The following is a 19,654-nucleotide window of genomic DNA, read 5'->3' as shown; positions in this document are numbered from 1 at the left end:
GGATATCACGTGCTTCCTCCAAGACACATGCTGCATCACATGCTAACAAACTCAGAGGAAAGAGCTGTCTGCCCTCTTCCATATACATGAACTCACAGACACCTATGAATGACTAGTGCTGCTATGAATAACATGGGAGACAGAGTATGCCCCACCCACTCAGAGAGTACAGCCAATCTTGCTTTCTTGGACTCCTGGACTTGGATTTTTGTGACATCGTTGAGATTTAAACTCACGATCTCCTGAATGCCTCCATTTTTTAAACAACTAAAGATACCACAGTCCCGCCCTTTTTTTTTTTCTCTTAAATTTAAATCTAAGGCTCATGAATTTACAGGTCAAATTTCACCTCGTCACCTCTGCTGCTAACATATTCTAGCTCAGGGGTGTCCAGTCTTCTCCGGAAAGGGCCTGTGTGGGTGCAGGTTTTCATTCCAACCAAGCAGAAGCCACACCTGATTCCACCTGTTTAATCAGTTAATCTTGGCTTTCAATAGACTCCGGTGTGGCTTTTGCTTGGACTGAAAACCTGCACTCACACCGGCCCTTTCTGGATAAGATTGGACACCCCTGCTCTAGCTCCTCCAGCTTCAGAAGCAGCTGCTGTACTGCAGCTTCACCCATAACAGCAGCAATCAATTAGGAAGCCTATCAAATACCCCTAAGCCTGAAATATGTGATGCATAATACATTATGTAAAAGTTAGTGCTCACTCAGCAGCCACTTTATTTAAAAGTAAAGTAATACTAGCTGTACATAATACACTGCTGTCGCTTTTAAAGTAATGTGGAATCCATAAAGTCTTGGCACTGTTATATATCTATAGAAGTTGCTGATTAATAGAAGTTTGTCTTGTGCTATACATGATGCAGTGTTTCTAGTCAGTACTTTCATATATGACAATAGAACAAAAATATATTAAAACGAATGCATATATGCAAAAAAAAAAAACGTACGGCTGTAACAGGTAATGGACTCCTTATGAACAGTCATGAAGTAGAAATGAGAAGAGCGGGCAAGACGTGAAATCTCATATCAAATAACTAAATACCCGTATAAATTTATATATAAATTTTTGATCATCTGTTGGCCTGCTCTTATCTCGCCCTCTCAGGCTTAAGCAGAAAACTGTGTGCAGTAAATGCCCCCCCCCTAATGTAATAATTATATACAAATGGTATTTAAACTTGATTATATAATGTCTAATATGAAAAGCCTTTGGTTAATGCCGGCCATTTGGTCAATAACAGATAATATAACGTCATACTAGCCATTTTTACTTTCTACCTTTTTATTTTATTTCCATTCTGTTATTTTTAAAGCTTTATTTAAGTCAACCATGAACAAACTCGAGTACAAACATGCTGGAAATTAGACCTGCACAATTATATTTAATTATATCTCATTGTAATCATGATATTTGGCTTCATCATGAGCTCCTTAACATTTACTGTCCATATTAAGCATTTAAAATGGTAAATGGTATACACTTATATAGCGCTTTTTTTTTTTTTTTACCTTAGTGGTTCCAAAGCGCTTTACACTGTGTCTCATTCACCCATTCACACACACACTCACACTCCAATGATAGCGGAGCTGCCATGCAAGGCGCTAACTTGCCATCGGGAGCAACTTGGGGTTCAGTGTCTTACCCAAGGACACTTCGGCATGTGGAGTCACATGGGCCGGGAATCGAACCACCAACCCTACGATTAGTGGACAACCCGCTCTACCACCTGAACCACAGCCGCCCTAGGCTCGATTTAAAAGGTTCGATTTTATTGTGACTAAAGTGGCCAATCCCTGAAGGATTTTACCTTCAAAGAATCGTAGACATATCATTTAGAATGTAATAGAAACTACTGTTGGAGAAATCCTGAAAAAAAGGATGAATCCCGAAGATGCCGCAGGCAACGGAGAAAAATTGGCTGTGCTATTTGAGTGGGAGGGGCATACTGTGTCTCCCCTGTCAATCACAGCGACACTAGCCAATTGTTGGCATCTGTGAGTTCAAGTATGCGGAAGAGGGCAGACAGCGTTTTCCTCCGAGTGTGTTACACTGTGACGCAGCACGAGCGTCACAGTCACGAGAGTGACTTATAACACGGGTGTATACTGTAGCAGCTGCAAAAGGGTTAAAACTCGATTCAGACTCATGCTCACTTGTTGAGATGTTTGCGTGCAGCAGGCAGGCCTGATAACTCCTCGTTCAGCACGTACTGCTTCGTGCCCATGCAGTAGTTCTCCATATATTCGGCCCAGTGTAACTGTCTGACGTCAAAGTTAAACACCTGCACAAAAATCAAAGGAACGGGTCAGCCCAAATGACACTATTTCACACATCATTAATGGTGCACACAATAAAGTGTTGTTTTTTTATTACATATAAAAAAACAAACAAACAGGAGTGTGTGGTCTAAAAGTGATATTGCTTGGTAAATATAGTTAATTTCCAATAGGTGATAATTGGAGTTGTTCAAACGGGAATATAGAGCACTCCGTCATAACGCGCCATAATCACCCTGATGTCAATTATTTTACAATAACAGCACGTCCCAAAGTGTGCTATTCCTCTTATACCACAGCAACTCGCCAACAATTATTAAAGAACATCATCCATTTATAGTTATGTTTGATGTTATGGAACAGCCACAAAACCAGTCTGTTCCGCTTATCACTTACGTTATAGCGGCAAGAAACAGCCGTTCTCTCACCAGCCTCTCTCTTTCACTCTTTCTTGTCTTCTATTCTGAAAAGCTGCAGCTTTACCTGACTGTTACAAAGCGCTGACACTCGAGACTGCTTCCTCCAGTGTTAAATAAACGCCTCCTTACAGTATACTTCACCATTTCAACAATTACATTAAAAAAAAAGCCGTTTATAAAAATAAGAACATACTAGGAAGAACATGTTAAAGTGCACCTCTTATGCTTTTTTCAGATATTACCGTTCATGTAGTGTGTTATAGAGCCGTTTGTGAAAAATGTAAAAAGTCTGCAAAGTTTCAAATATCAAAGTGCACAACAAACAGCATTATTGACTCCCAAAAGAAGGAACCGATTCTGAGCAGCTGAAACGAGTCATTAGTAATTCCAGACTTACTTCCTGAACTAACCTACCTAGGTTTGTAACAAAAAACCCGCCTCTCATCTTCATTGGCTGCTCGCACACAAACGGAGCTGAAACTTGTTATGTTGGGCGTTTCCTTTTTGAAATACGCTGACAGCGGTAGACCAATCACAACAAATTGGGACATCTGACCAATCAGAGCAGATTATGCTCTCTAAAAGGAGGAGTTTACAATGAATAATTAGAACGGATCATTTAACGAGTGTTTTTGACACGGGGAGGGGGTAGGTAATGCTGCAACTTAAATTGAAGTGTTTTTTGACCTTGGATGCATGTAAATTTATTGCATGAGACCATTAAAACAAAATTAGGCACGTTTCAAAACCATAATAGGTGCACTTTAATATAAGCCTGTGATTTGCATTACAGTCTGAACTACTGTCAGAGCTGCTGGTATAGTAATCTAATTAAACACCGTCTGACCAATTGGATATGAGCATTCAACACCCAGCGTTTTTTTGTCCAGCTTTATTCAAATAAATAAAGGATTTTAGTGTCTAATATTTGAGTGTAATTTGAAATCCTTTATTTGAATAGACAATACTGCAGTCTGTGAACAGCCCACTTTTATTTATGGAATTACAAGCTTGTTGCCTCAGCTATGGGTGCACAAAGCCTCCATTCAGTACAGACATTGAGCCATACAAGAACGCACTGTTTGAACACACACACACACACACGCACACACACACACACACACTCCCTCACACACACAGGCTGCCAAATATACCATGTGCAGCTGAATGAATCAAACCTCTGGTTGATTCTGCACAAATATATGTGTATGTGTGTGCGTGAGCGTTTGTGTTTGTGTTTATGTGTTGTGCACCTTCCTGTCCTCAGCTCCAAGGTGGTTCATGAGCATGGTGACGTTGTCCGTGTTCCACACCCACGAGTGGCTGGTGAAGTACTCCAGCACCATCATGGCCTTGTGAAGGCGCGTGATCGTCTTCATCATCCTGCATCACCAGGGAAACAGCTTTAGAGGACAAGCGGAGACCCTCCCCCTCCCCCCAACAGCACGTCCCCTAATGCCACAAACACTGTCATTTTTGCTAATTGACCTACACCAAGTGTCCACTATCAGTAAGGACTGAACAACTGGTGGCAACGTGCATTTTGAAATGGCCTGGCCAGATGACATGTTGCATCACGACTCTTGCTTTATACACACTTACACTAACAGAGGAAGTTTAAATATCACACCACTACCAATTCAAAGTGCTGCATTCCAGCACTGAACATTCCCCACGATAAGTGAACAGTCAAGAAGCTGATTTAATGAAGCACAGGAATCGCAGTGTAAAATCAGTCAAATTTCAGTTTTCAGAGCACCGTACTGATCGAGTTGATGATAGAACAGATGATAAGACAGTGAGACAGGGTATGAGTGGTCTTGCAAAGAACCTGGGTTTGGAGGACTACATGATTGAGCAAAAATAACGTGCACAATTTTCCATTTATCCCATTTGTAGTTGAATTTTAGGAACCATTAATGCGGGGGTTTCGGAAAACCCTTCAAAACCTACAAATTTGGACATTTTCTACTATATACTGTATATTTCTGGGTACTACAGGAATTATATTTCTCTAATTGAATGCGATTAGATTTCTAGCATTTTATAGTCTTGTTATCCCACTAAAAGTGAAATATAACACATAACTCCAACAACTGGATCAAAGCATGACATTCACTTAGCTAGTAAGGTTTGGGATATCTTTAGCCAGATATCTTTATCTGTTTTGTCCACAGCGTTTGTTAAAATAGCTCCTTACCAAAGATGGTCTTTGTAGGCAGACGCCAAAGCAAGCGTTAAACAGTAAATAACAACATTTCCACATGACTTTGGCAAAATACATTTACGGTTTCTTAAAGTTGTGGGGTTCAAAGTATGTTATAGACAAGTCCCTGTGTAAGTTATTTATTTAGAAATGCAAACATGAATGTCAGAGCTCCTAACCAACATCTTCTGACCAATCAGAATTGAGAACTCAACAGCACTGTGGTATAATGTACTTTCAGTGCTACAGTAAAATGTATTAATAAGGTTAAGTATATTTGCAAGATCATTTAAATACCAGTATATCAAGATCTGAGCTTATGTTTAGTAGGATTTGGCTCAGATAGACTATCATTACGTGCTAGATACATTAACTTCATTGCTTGAAAGTCTATAATTCTTGGTTGAAAGACTACAATTGGGGCAATGTAAATTCTTTAAAGAAAGTTTGAATGTGTTTTACAATGCTTCTACACAAAAATCACTTGAAGCGATAATATTGCTACTGATAAGATTTAAAGCCTCTACACCCAGGTTCCCTCTAAGACATAATAAAGACAAACAACCATGCATGATAAAGATAATTCATGAAACATGAACAAAGAGACAAAGAGTACAAACAAAAAGTACCCACTGAGCTCAAATCAGATGCTTTTCAGGCCAAACAGGGAGTCCAAACTCAATTATAGCTAATTATACAGGATTAACATAACATTTTATTTCAGATACCAGACATATGCCATACCTGGTAGAGAGAAGTATGGTCTCAGTTATCTCTTTGGAAAGCCAAATGAGAGTTCTTAACGAGCTCATAACTGAGGCGGTTCTGATGTATGGTGAAGTTTTGTTACTAATGGTTCTCTGATCATCTTTGGCAGGGTTGTTTGGTATCTGGTACGTTTCCAACGTCGGTAAGCTCAAAGAATAGACTGAAACATCATTCTCAGGTTAATCGTGAAGACCTCATGGCATGGCTCACCAAATAAACAAACAAACAAACAAACGAACAAACAAACTCGATCCACGTGCTTCCAAATTCAAAACCGTGAACGACTAGTAGCATAAAGCCAAGGCAACCGGAGAGATGTTATAATTTGATGTTTTACCACTTGTCTGATAAAGTGCTTTTCCACTCGCATGATGCTGGAGCCTAAGCAGAAACCCAAAAGCAGTGTCTACCTGAGAACCACTGACGGCAGGAATTGTTTATTTTCCATGAAAACTAAATTCAAGTTTATTTTAAGGATAGTCATCAAAAACAAATGAGGAAATCTGTGAATTTATTGTGGAAGTAATCACCAGCATTTACAACAATCGCAAAAGTCAAGTTTTGTACCGTATCTGTCGTCTTGGTTATAATCACGTTCTCAAAAAATGTTAGTACCACTTTGTACAGATGTTAAATAATTGGATGGTGAAGTCTGCTTTCCAGAAATAAACAATTTAAACACTGTATTTTACACTCCCACATCTGTCAACCAGAATGTGGAATGTCTCTTCACAAAACTTTAACTTTGAGCTCTTAGCGGTAGTTAAATTAAACCCTGATCTATTTGTACTAGCATGAGGATGCTTTTAGATGGACACTGCAAAGCACTGCTGTAGGTTGTTCTGGAGAAAAGTGTCTGCCAAATGCTGTAAATCTAATGCTGCATTCAACTAAAGTTCGACTCACAAACTTTCTGACCTCTGACTAAGAAGAAAACAAAAGTAAACACCCGGTTGGAACAAAACGGAACTTATTCTCAAAGTCAAAGTTGGAAATTCACCATATGACAACATACCAATATGGATATTTACACCGCCAAAAATAAATTAATTACCACTTTTCTATTTTCCAATGATGTTACAGTAGCATATGAACGGTAAAGCTATCGCTCATATCACTAATGTTAGCTGCTAGTTTGTTGCAAGTTCGTGAGATTTGGTGCTCAAACAAAGCAAACAAAAACAAGCTTTGATGGTGGTGTCTGTGTTTGTTCCACATTTTGAAGATCCAGCATGTGGAGGTGGAAAATGACGTTTAGTCGAACGATATGTAAAGGTTTGGCTCAAATTGGCGAAAAAGTAGGCTGGATGCTGAAAAGGTTTGCTGCTTCCCTTAACACTGACTCCAGCACCATGAGGGGCTACAAGATGTAGTTTTGAGTAAAACATCACTTACCTTGACCTACTGCTACTACTTTGGTTCAATGACACTGAACCAAAACCCTTCATAACTAATACAACCCCAATTGCGAAAAAAGTTGGGACAGTACAGAAAATGCAAAAAAACACAACAAACAAACAAACAAAAAGAGTCATTTGAAAATTCAATTCACCCTGTACTATACTGAAAACACATTATTAACACTTTATTTGATGTTTTACTTTGTGAATTTTATTTATTTTTGAAAATATACCCTCATTTCAAATCTGATGACTGCGACACAAACCCTAAAAATGTTGGGACAGTCGAATGTTTACCACTATGTAACATCACCTTTTCTTTTACTAATACTTATTAAGCGTTTGGGCACTGAGTGAAGACACCAGTTGGTTAAGTTTAGCAAGTGGAATTTTCCCCCCATTCATCCATTATGCATTTCCTCAGCTGCACAACTGTACAGGGCCTTCGTTGCCTTATTTTGTGCATCGTAATGCGCCACATATGATGTTGATGACAAAGGTTTACCAAAGTATTCCCGAGCCCATGTCAGGATCTCCATTACAGATTCGTGATGGTTTTTAAGACAGTGATGTCTGAAGGATCGGAGATCACGCACATTCAGAAGTGGTTTTCGGACTGAGATTTGACTGGATTCCTTGAATCTTTTAATTATATTGTGCACTGTAGAAGGTTTAATGCCCAAAATCCTACCGATTTGTCTTTGGGGAATGTTATTCTCAAAGTGTTGGATTATTTGCTGACGCATCTGCATTTACAAATTACTCCTCTTTGTTTTTATTAGTATTTTCCATACTGTCCCAACTTTTCCGGAATAGGGGTTGTAAAACAAACAAACAAACAAAAAATGTTTCTCTGTGTAACCCCATGCCGACCATTAACATCTCTCCAATGGCTTGCAACTGAGGAGACAGAAAACCCGGTCATTCATCGATTCCCAGCGGCTGGTAAAACCATGCCACGCACGCCACGCAAGAAGCCATTGGGAGGGAAAGAGGTGGGGCAGGTCCAAGGGGCATGGCTTTGAGGACCTTACCTAGGCTTCTGCCCTGTGAGCCACAGAAAGGCATCGTAGAGCAGCGCGGGTATGGTGTGGCTCACCGTCGTCCAGTACTGATTGGTAAACGGGTTGGAACGCAGGTTAACATTGGGCCGCCTGAATGCCTGCTCTAACGGGTTCGTCTTGAATGTCATGTTTATACAGTATTCTGCAGGGGGGCATACACACGCATAGACACACAGAAACAGGACAACGTTTAAACAGGACCACGAGCGGCAGGACGATACAGGCAGAGAGAAAGAGAGAGCGAGAGACAGACGGAAGAAGGACAGTGAGTGAAAGAGAGAGAGAGAGAGAGAGAGAGAGAGAGAGAGAGAGAGAGAGAGAGAGTGCAGAACCCAGCAGGTGCCATCTGGCTTATGCATTCTCCCCAGTTCTTCAGTAAGCAACGTCAAGACACGTCACGAGGGGTTAGATTAAGCACGAGGGTAGGGGGGTTCGGGACGGACGGACGAAGCGATTTACCTGGGCTCTCGTCCAGTTATCCTGAGGAAGAGATCATAGAGGATTGCTGGCGCCTTGTGGCTCACAGCAATCCAGTACTGATTGATTAGATGATTGGATGTGAGATTTACATTGGGCCGCCTGAAAGCTTGCTCGAGGGGGTTCCTCTTGAAAGTGGATATAACATGGTGTTCTATGAGACAAAAGTGGGAATTCAGTAGGGTAAACTCTGCACAGCAGTAACTGATCCTCAAAAAATACAATAATATAGCATGCCGTTTATGGTAGGGACTGAGCGATGTATCATTTCAACCGACTGTGCTCAGTGCTCGCAGAACGGAAGTGCTCTCATGCACGACAGATTCTCTGCAAGCTTGCTTCAATACTCCATGCTCATGAAAATATATGTAAATATGATAAATATTTATAATCGGTCAGGCCATAAATTACAATTGGGTTGAAAAAAAAAATGTGTATGGATGGAGAACATATGTATTGTCTTCATGACTGAAATGTTTCTCATGATCTTAAAAACCTTTTGATCTGAAGATGTATGATTAAATGTTTGAAATCTGTGTTATATTTTTTTTTAAAAGGATGACTTGGAGCAAAATATTCCAAAAAGAAGTCAAAAAGTGTGCAGCGTAGGTGTGAACTTTACTACTGATTAAAAAGCATCACAGTGGGATTGCTCAAGAAACTGGCTGAGAAAATGCCAAGAATACATTTCTGGAAATTCTAGGCAAAAAGTGTGTCTACTTTGAAGATTCTAAAATATGAAATTATTTTGATTTATTTTGGATTTTTTTATCACAACATAACCCCCATAGTTCCATTTGTGTTACTCCAGAGTTTTGATGACTTTATTATTATTCTAAAATGTGGGAGAAAAATAAAATAAAGAACAAGTGTGTCTAACCTTTGACTGGTAATGTGGGTGTCATTCATTATATATATATATATATACAAATTTTATCAACAGATTTTACTGGGTAAAAGTTCCTTATTTTGTCATGTGTCACTATTTCTGTTCTTTTTGTTCAATCATTTTTCTCAACATCAGGCAAAATAAAGCTATTTAAGTGTTCTACCACAGACCTGAAACTAAAAATCCACGACAGGAAAGTAACTAAACAATAACAGACTGCTCTAAATTTAAGGTACGAGTTAATAAAATCTCCCATTAGTCAAGTATTAAGGGTAAAGTGAAAGACTTGGGTTGAATGCTATGGCCTGTTCAGACTGTTATGGCTGGGATGCGCTCACTACTTAAGTGAAATCACACTACATCAGCCTTATTTGAGTTATTCTTGTTGTGGCATTTGTATAATTAGCCAGTGTTTTGCCTAGCAGACTAGTGGATACCAAGGTGTGTTTGATGAGTTATGGGTTAAATTGGGTAAGAGCAAGATAATCGATACTTCTACTCGCTCTTGGTGTGTGTAATTTGACAGATCTGTGACGATTCAATCTTATTAACCGTTTTAGCTACCATGCTAACATAATCCTGGTGTTTTGGGTGGATTTTTCAGTACTTCATGAATGTAAAACAGTTATATTGGGTGAGAGTAGAGACACTGAAACTTTGCTCAGCTTTTCATTTGCTGATCTAATGGTATGCATTTTGTATTTCGAACTCTGTTATATCAGGCAAGTTAAACAGTCTGTAACAATATTATTCTTACAGTACTTCTGTAAATCTGAGGAGATCTGCAGCAATCATCATAGCATCCTTGCATCTCATCCAGCTAACTAACTCTCTCCACTCAGTACAGAATGCAACCTTGCATGTAGTTGTTTATAAATGGCCTCAGAGGTTAATGGCTCCTCAGGGACACACTCCAGCTACTTCAGCTCTGAAATCCAGACTACATATCCCTTCATAAACTGATGCAGAGGAACAGAAGTGCAACTACCAGCCAGGACACTCAAACATCAAAATTTCACCTCGTCATGAATGCTCCGTTTTCTTACCGTCAGTGGTAGTTACGACTGCACTTTAAGATTCATCCAAAATTAAAATGGGCAAAGTATTGCGAACAACTGCAAGAAATCAGAGGGGGGCCTCAAGCATTTTCTCCCACCAACCAGGCTCAGATGGTGTAAATGGACTACCAGGTTAACCACCTTCTGTCTTTTTAAAAAATAATAAGACAATATAAAGGTTTTGTTTTTGGCATCTGTATCAGATTAACACATTTCTGACTTTTGTGGATCAGAGTGTAAGAGCACTACAAAGGGTTGTAGGGAAAATACACAGAATGGTAACAAGAAGCCAAACTGATTTGGAGCTGATTTCTTTCTAGTGCACACTGTAGATTCTTGTGGCCTCTCAGTGAGTCACGTCAGCTGTGACAAACTTCCTAGATCTGATCTCGAATTGGGCTGATATTTTTATAACACGTCACAAGCAGCGATTGAGGAGGCGAGTGTGAAACGGTCACGGGTGTAACGAACGTAAGGAATTGTGTCTTCCAGCATGGAAATGTAATTTACGGCAGTGAACGTGCTAAAACCAATTGGAATGGTTCGTACCGACTTCGCCCCAGTGGAAGGGATTGATAGCGCCGGTCGTGCAGTTGTACACCAACAAACTTTTTGGCCTGCAAACAAAAACAGAGACGCTTTGTCGAACATGGAAGAATGCATTGCGTTGTTAGCAGTACTGTCTGAATGAATATCGCTCTTTAAATAATACTCATATTTCTACAATACTTACATACTTAAAAAGCACAAAACAAAAACAATGGTAAATAATTACAATGGTTAAGATCCCATGTTCTACTTTAGACAGTTAATGTAAGTCTATTGAAATGCATTGCTTGTCCTAACCGCTGTCTAGTGCATCATACTGAATATATATATTTAGAGAGACTGGAAAACATCTTGGCTGCACATGTAGAGTCCATTTGACCTCTGTATGATTTATGTGGGCTGTTGTCACACTGACCTGGTGTGTTTCTGTGAGCCTGAGTACCAAGCTGCAGCCAGAGTCGTGTTAATGACGACATCGACTGGCACGAGGTCAGCCACAGCGTTGTTAGAGGCTCTCATGGTGCGTAGGATGCCTTTCCCTGCCTGCATAAACACAAAAGCACACACACAATTGTGTAATCAAAACACTGCAGACACTTTTATACAATTTTACAATAATAATAATAATAATAATAATGATGATGGTGTTGATGCTTATAGTAATGATAGAAGAACCTCAAGTGGTGATGATAATGATAGTGATGTAATGATAATGATGATTATGATGACAGTGGCAATGATATTGATGATGATAGTGATGATGAACATGATTATAATAGTAAGGATGATGATAATGATGAAGATAATAATGATGAACATGATTATGATGATGATAATGATGATAGTGATGAAGATAGTGATGATGAACATGATTATGATGATAGTAAGGTCTGCACTTATATCCAAAGCGCTTTACACTGTGTCTCATTCACACCAATGGTAGCAGAGCTGCCATGCAAGGCGCTAACTTGCCATCAGGAGCAACTTGGGGTTCAGTGTCTTACCCAAGGACACTTCGGTATGTGGAGTCATGTGGGCCGGGAATCGAACCGCCAACCCTACGGTTAGTGGACAACCCGCTCTACCACCTGAGCCACAGCCACCCACTGATGATGATAATGATAAGTATGAGGACAGTGATTATGAGCATGATTATGATGATAGTAAGGATGATAATGAATATGATGGTGAGGATGATGATAATGATGAGCATGAGGATAGTGAAGATGAATATGATTATGATAGTGACGATAATGATGAATATTATGATAGTGATGATGATGATGGTGACGATAATGACAGTGATGGTAAAGATGGTGATGATTATGATGAATATGATGATAGTGTTGATGATGATGAGCATGATGAAGTGTTGATAAATTCATTTTTGGTGCTGGTTTGGTCCCAAATTGTTTTAAACACGCCGTTGTTCAACCTTTGCTTAGGAAATAGTGTTTGGATGAAGGCTACTTTAATAATTATCAGCCTGTCTCTAAGCAATCATTCTTGTCAAAGCTGTTAGAGAAAGTTATGCAGTCACAATTGATACAGTTTTTAAATTCAGCGAAGTTATTGGAACCTTTCCAGTCTGGTTTCACTGCTTATCATAGCACAGAGTCTGCTTCATTAAAAGTGTCCAATGACATTTTACTTGTGGTTGATGCTGGTAAAAATGCTGTTTTGATGCTATTAGATCTTACAGATACCTTTGATACTGTAGCTCATAATGTACTTCTTTGGCGTTTAGAGCATTTGATTGGTATCAAGGGTACCACCTTACAATGGTTCAGTTCATATCGTAAAGACAGGTCCTTTTCTGTAGTGTCCTCATCTTCAGCGACTATTATTAGCGGTGTACCTCAGGGCTCCACTCTGGGCCCGCTTCTTTTTAACTTATATATGCTTCCGCTGGGGAATATTATTAGGGAACACAGTGTCTCTTTTCATTTATATGCTGATACCCAGTTGTATGTAACATTGAAAGCTGGCAACTCCATTGTCCATGACTGTCTTCACGATATTAAGAAATGGTTAACAAATAACTTTCTCCAACTTAATGAGGACAAAATGGAAATAATTGGTTTTGGTCCCCCGAGATTGAGAGATGACCTCATTAATGAGCTTGCCAATCATTTCCCCTCAATTTCTTCCCAGGTTAGGAACCTTGGTATCATCCTGGATCCAGAATTATACTTAACCAAGCAAATTAATTTGGTCATTAAGAATAGTTTTTAGCAATTACGGATTATTTCTAAACTTAAAATAATTTTGTCTTTCCAAGATTTGGAGAAGGTTATTCATGCTTTCATCACATCACGGATAGATTATTGTAATTCATTGTACTTGGGTCTTCCTAAGTCATCTCTTGCTCGCCTCCAGATGGTTCAGAATGCAGCTGCAAGACTGCTGACCAGGGCAAAGAAATATGATCATGTCACCCCAATTTTAGCATCACTCCACTGGCTCCCGGTCCATTTTAGGACCCAGTTTAAGATTCTGTTGTTTGTTTTTAAAGCTCTTAATGATCAAGCTCCTTCTTATCTCTTCTTATTCCAATCTTAGTATTGTTTCATTGTCAGTTTTCTATTTGGTTTTATGATGTTTTTCTATTTAATAATTTTCTTACCCTGTTCAGCACTTTGGTCAGCTTTGCTGTGTTTAAATGTGCTACATAAATAAAACTGACTTACTTACTTATGATGGTGATGATCATGATTATGATGATGGTAAGCATGATGATAGTAATGATAAGCATGACAGTCATAATTATGATGATAATAATGATGATGATGATAGTGATGATGGTGAGGATGATGACGACGATGCACTTACAGCAATGAATATTCCACTCGGTCCATTGAAATTATCTATCCAGCCCTGGTGTGGAAAACAATTAGTAGATCAACATACAATATTACACTAGTTATGAAAATGTTTGCTAGTAGATTACAGTAGCGCGAGAGATATTTACAGGGAAGGGCTCTTTCCAGCTGGCTCCTACTATAGAAGGGCGGATGATGACCACGTTGAGGTTCCCACACTCCTGCTGCACCAGGTACTCGGCCAGGGCTTTGGTGTATGTGTACGTGTTGGGTCGCTCACCGAGCAGCTTTGGGGTAATCAGACTGACCAGCTTATCGTCCATCCACCTGCACATAAGCACTTGACACAATTAGGCTTCAGATGAAGTCTCATACTACTGTACGCTACATTCTAAATAAACTAGCTGTCAGTTTTCATTTTCACACTGTAAAAAGTTCAACTGTGTTTGTAGGCTATTTGGCAAACACTAAATGTTCAACATACAACCCTGTAAGGAATAAAACACTTATTATGTTTGGGGTGTTATGTTAGAGGAAAATGGTCGACAGTGGTGTGGTGTGAAGTGTTTTATTCCTCTTATACCACAGCAATTTGTCAATGCTAACAATTTATTTATTTATTAAAGAATGACCCTTACACTTTTTATCCATTTTTAGTTACCTTTAATCTTGTGGAATATCCTCCAAATATGTTAATTCCTGTTATCATTTGGTTTATAACAGCTATAAAAGGTCCATCTCTCACCAGCCTCTCTTTAATCTCTTAAAGTAAATAAATAAACCAACTTAGCTTGTCAAGTTACTGAGAAACTGTTATCTCATCTGGCCTGAAGCATTTACTGTGTTGGAAAACTTTGCAGCTGGAACTACAGTCAGAGCTGCTGTTATAGGAAATTAATTGACACTTTACAACCAATCAGGATCAAGAATTTAACAGTTCTGTGGGATAAAAATCGGCTTAATTAGGGTTTTAGATACTTACTCCAGCGTGTCGATGAGCTTCCCGTAGTCGACAGGTGGCGGGTAGACGACCTCTTCGATGAGCTCTCGGTCACAGTTAGCGTACGCCGTGGAGACGTGAATAAACACCTCCAGCTGCTTCATACCTTGGGCCAGACTCAGCATCTTCTGTGTGGCCAGCACGTTCAGCTGCATGGCATCTCTGATCGACAAATGCATATGACAGTGTGAATGCGAAACCTGGGTACTAATCACATCCTGATCCAACATGTCAAACAGACTCATGAACATCATTTCCAAACGACTTATTAAGCCAGTTAAGCTCTTCTAAAACTCATCCAGGTGTTCAGAAATGAAGCCTATAACGAAATAAAGACAAGCTCAGGTTCTCCAATCCTAATGCAGCAACCAATCGTTACTAGACACAGAAGATTTGATGATCCACCATGCCTGTTTTGACTGAAAGGTGCAGGCTCTTTATTAGTATCTAGAATAATGAAGACTACAGAAGGGGGTAGAGCTTTTTCTTTTATAAAGCCCTCCAGTCGTGGAACAGCCTTCCAAATAGTGTGACTCAGACATAATCTCACACTTTAAATCCAGCGTGAATACCTTTTTGTTTAGTCAAGCCTTTGGTTAATAGCTTCTCTTATGTAAAGGAAAATCTGGATTGGTGGTCTTAACAATTAACAAAATATTAAATCTAAGATATGCAAGGGTCAATATTTTAATGCTGCACTAGACCTAGAAAACAAATTTGCTAGTTTTGAGACCTTTATTTGTACGTGACTTTACAGCTGCACACAGCTGTTTAGCACTCTTCCTAATTTTATTATTATCGTCTAGTACTAGTACTTTTTCCCCTACTCCATCCGGTACTTTTACTGTAGATAAAAAAAACAATAAAACATGTAGCATGAAAGTTGCACTTCTAAACTTCACGAATACTGTACGATGGGAAATTCACTTATTCCACGTTCTTGCATCGTCTCCAACATGTTTAAATTACTTTTTTTTATATCTGAGGAAACTGGACCGACTAAGAATATCATAAAACATTGTGGATGGGTAAAAACTGAAATAACTGCGAGAGTGGTTCGAATTTTTACAAGAGTGCGCACGTGCAAATTCACAGATAAAAAACAAACAGAAATATATTGTTTTAAAAAATCTTATTTATATTACAGTGTTTGTATTCAGGTCTTTTTTAATTATAAGTTACAAGATAATGGATGACTTGTCTTTGTAATCTGAGATAAAAATGTGTTTTTTGATTATGTCACATTAATCCCGTCTCTTATTTACCCTCACACTTATCAGCATGCTGTCAGATACTATATCGGTGTTTAAAATGATACATGCAACAGTGAACATGAGGTTTAATGAAAATGGTGCCTACTTAAGTGGCTCGTTGAAGCGGATCGTGGCAGCGCAGTGGAAGACAATGGTGATGCACTCTTTCAGTGTGTCCTGGTCCTCTTTGCTGAGGTCTAACTCAGGCTTCGTCAGGTCGCTGTTCACTGGCACGATCTTCTCCGCGAAATCCGGCTGCTCTTCTCTTAATTTGTCAAAAAGCTGAGGGAGGGGTGCAAAACAGGAATAATTCAACTCATCAGAGATGAGGTCAACTTTGAGGACATTAAATACATCGTAACAGCAGCCAGTAACTGATGCAACTCCTTCTCATTAATCTGAATCAACTTGTTACACATTAATTGTGGAAAGTTTTTAATTATGTTAAATTCTAAGTGAAATTAAACATCATGATCTGCATGAGAGCAAACTAACAGTAATATAATAATATATAATTATTATTTTTTTTAGACACACATGCATGTAAACCGATACAGCGATAAATTTCATACGGTTATTCTAAATCTTTCTGATATATATACAGTTGAATGCAATACTTTGAAAAGCATTGTGCAAGAATGCAAAACAAAGAAAAGGACATTTATAACAGCAAGATATTAAGTATGTTTGGTTTTTACAGATGCTCATTATTGTAACAAGGTAAAACAATACTTAATACTTAAAAAACTTAATTTTTCTTTAAAATGTTCTTCATTTTTGAAGAAAAAAAATAATAAAATAAATGCATGCTTTCCTTTTTGTCTTTTTAAAGAAGGTAAATTTTAGCACTTCACTCTAGAAGGTCAAGGGGTCATGTCCTTTCCTAATTCTCACACATAATCTCTACAGGAAAGATATTTCATTTTCATATTAATAGTATTGTTATATTTGGGTGTATATATAATTCTGGGTGTATTATCTACCTCAGGAACAGGGTGAAGTCAGGGATTGAAATTTTGAGTATGTAATCTTTTTTTTTTTTTTAGGTTAAACTAGAACCCAAGTTTAACAAGTTCACTACTGAACATGTTTTCTGAATAATTTAAACATATTTAAGAAAAAACTCATTCTTAACCACAATGCAGAAGACAGAATGAGGCTTTAAGCAATAAGCCATGTTAATTACGCAATTCCCACTTTCCCCACACATTCAGGAACCTGAGTCGAGCCACCGAGGCCCTGAACTCACCCTGCAGTTGACCATGTCTGCGATGCGGGCGCTCGGAGACTGACCCGCTTTGGGCCGTACGAGCACGTAGGCCGCTCTGATGCCGGGGCACGAGCGCAGCAGCTTCTCCAGCAGCACCTTGCCCATGAAGCCCGTGGCGCCGGTGATCAGCACGTTCTTACCCGTGTAGTACTCTGGAATGGTGACCATCTTGACCGTGCCGAGCATCTGCAGTAACACACCTGAGTCACGGTCACAGAAAAAAAAACAACAACAAACAACAACAAAAAAAAAAACACGTCAACACCCTCATCCTTTATGATTCCAGCATATTTAACCACCCTGAAAATCAAACGGACCCATCCCTTACTCTGTTTCATGACATTTCATTAGCTATCAGCTGGTATGGTGAGAAACAGGATTAACCAATCAGAACTCTCGTTTCTAATTGAAACTCTGAGGTCACAAGGTATCACTTCCCCTTATTACTAGCATGCTATTCGAATCGTTTAACAGAACCATTATAAAAGTATTCTAGTTCCCATGTCTATTAATGTTTTAATAATATGGCAGGGGTTGTGGATGGTAGATTGTCTCTTTAATAACTAAATGACAAATGTAATTATACAAATAACACTTTTTGGGGTCGGTCATGCACCCAAAATTAGGGCTGCAACAACTAATCGATAAAATAATAATAATCGATAATTAAAATAAACTACAACAAATGTCATTATGGATTAGCTGGGTCTGGGACATCATTGTGGATAACCCCGTCAGTGACGTCACTTCACAATGGTGAAAAACGCATATCTATGAATAAAACACATCTGGAAAACAGCGGCGGTCACAGAGTGAGTAGCTGTGGGAAAAGTTCCCAATTTTATCATTTTTTGGAGTTTCCAAATTCACTTGTTTATTCCTAATAACAATATTTTCCATCTGCATGATTTCACTGATCTAGGGAACGATGTATGAAACATGTGGCACTTTGAATTAGCTGCTTGCCAATTGTATGATTGTTCTTGAGTTTTTCCAACAGCCAATTATTCATTCTCATTAATAACATAATCAGAGGAAACTCTGGTTTGTCTGTTTTCATTTACTCAATTCAATTCAATTTTATTTGTATAGCGCTTTTTACAATGGACACTGTCTCAAAGCAGCTTTGCAGAAATATATAAACACAGGATACAGATTTTAAGTGTGTGAATTTATCCCTATTGAGCATGGTGACCGGTGCCAAGGAAAAACTCCCTAAGATGATATGAGGAAGAAACCTTGAGAATCGATGTATTTCTGTAAACTTGCTTCATTTTGTAGATTTGAATTATGAATGAACATAATATTGCGTGGTATCGTGATGCTTCAGCTGGTATAGTATTGTAAGATATGTTTATGTAATTGTGACGACCCAGGTCGCAGGTAAAGTTTCTTTCTGATGACTCTTCCATGCAGATTATATTTGTGCCAGCAATGCTACGGAGTAGGATGGTGCACCACCGTTTTGCTTTGTCTTTCAGGTTAGCAAACCTGCAGTTCTATCAGAAATCTTTCTTCCACATCTTGCCTGGTCTCCAGCAGTTCCTCTTAATCTGCCATAACTCACGTTCCATGTTATTCCTCTACTATTATACTTCACTGTAATTGTGCTAGCAATAGACTGACCCTCTGTGATGTCAGAGCGACTCATATGTACTAACTTCTCACAGAAATAACAGAAATTAGCACCAGAATCACTAGACAAACCACAAGTTCCTGCGACTTAACTGTTAAAACCCTAATCGCAGAGTAAACAGAAAATAACTGCACACAAGCAACAATTCAGTTCACTGCTCAGGAGAGCTCGGGGGCATACCTAGAAATTCTGGCCCCTTTTCATGAATTCTTGTTCATTTCAAATTGTGTTGAATATTTTTGCATATATTAAAGATATACAGACATCTTGTTGGAGTTTCTGAGCATCTAAACTATCACCATTTTTTTTAAACTCAAACTTTAAACACAAAGATTATCTATGTAATGTGGCTGCATAATTTATCATTTTTTAATCAATATCGCTGTAGTGACCTTTGCACCATGCTGCATTATGCAAAAGCTTTTAAAGGAGACCTATTATGCCCCTTTTTACAAGACGTAATATAAGTCTCAGGTGTCCCCAGAATGCGTCTGAAGTTTCAGTTCAAAATACCCCACGGATCATTTATTATACCATGCTGTAAATGCTCCTTTTTA

At 38.8% G+C, this 19,654-nt stretch overlaps 1 protein-coding gene across 2 annotated transcripts in view; it reads right to left on the bottom strand.

The window, feature by feature from the left end:
* far1 (fatty acyl CoA reductase 1) overlaps positions 1-19,654 on the bottom strand; it is a 39,148-nt gene that overhangs the window by 2,759 nt on the left and 16,735 nt on the right. Inside the window, exons 2-11 of one of the 2 annotated variants that reach the window (XM_053631396.1) lie at positions 17,441-17,661; positions 16,298-16,473; positions 14,921-15,100; positions 14,088-14,265; positions 13,949-13,993; positions 11,532-11,659; positions 11,117-11,184; positions 8,603-8,774; positions 3,959-4,088; positions 2,164-2,291 (exon numbers count right to left, since the gene is read on the bottom strand). In XM_053631396.1, coding sequence (XP_053487371.1) covers positions 2,164-2,291; positions 3,959-4,088; positions 8,603-8,774; positions 11,117-11,184; positions 11,532-11,659; positions 13,949-13,993; positions 14,088-14,265; positions 14,921-15,100; positions 16,298-16,473; positions 17,441-17,647 — 1,412 coding nt within the window. In that variant the 5' untranslated portion in view covers positions 17,648-17,661. Of the gene's footprint in view, positions 1-2,163; positions 2,292-3,958; positions 4,089-8,602; positions 8,775-11,116; positions 11,185-11,531; positions 11,660-13,948; positions 13,994-14,087; positions 14,266-14,920; positions 15,101-16,297; positions 16,474-17,440; positions 19,177-19,654 lie in introns of those variants that run through there. The other variant, XM_053631397.1, reaches the window with a different exon arrangement.

This window comes from Ictalurus furcatus, chromosome 8, assembly GCF_023375685.1.
Source record: "Ictalurus furcatus strain D&B chromosome 8, Billie_1.0, whole genome shotgun sequence".
NCBI lineage: Eukaryota > Metazoa > Chordata > Actinopteri > Siluriformes > Ictaluridae > Ictalurus > Ictalurus furcatus.
Note: the sequence above shows the minus strand (reverse complement) of the source record. Positions and strands in the feature narration are given on the sequence as shown.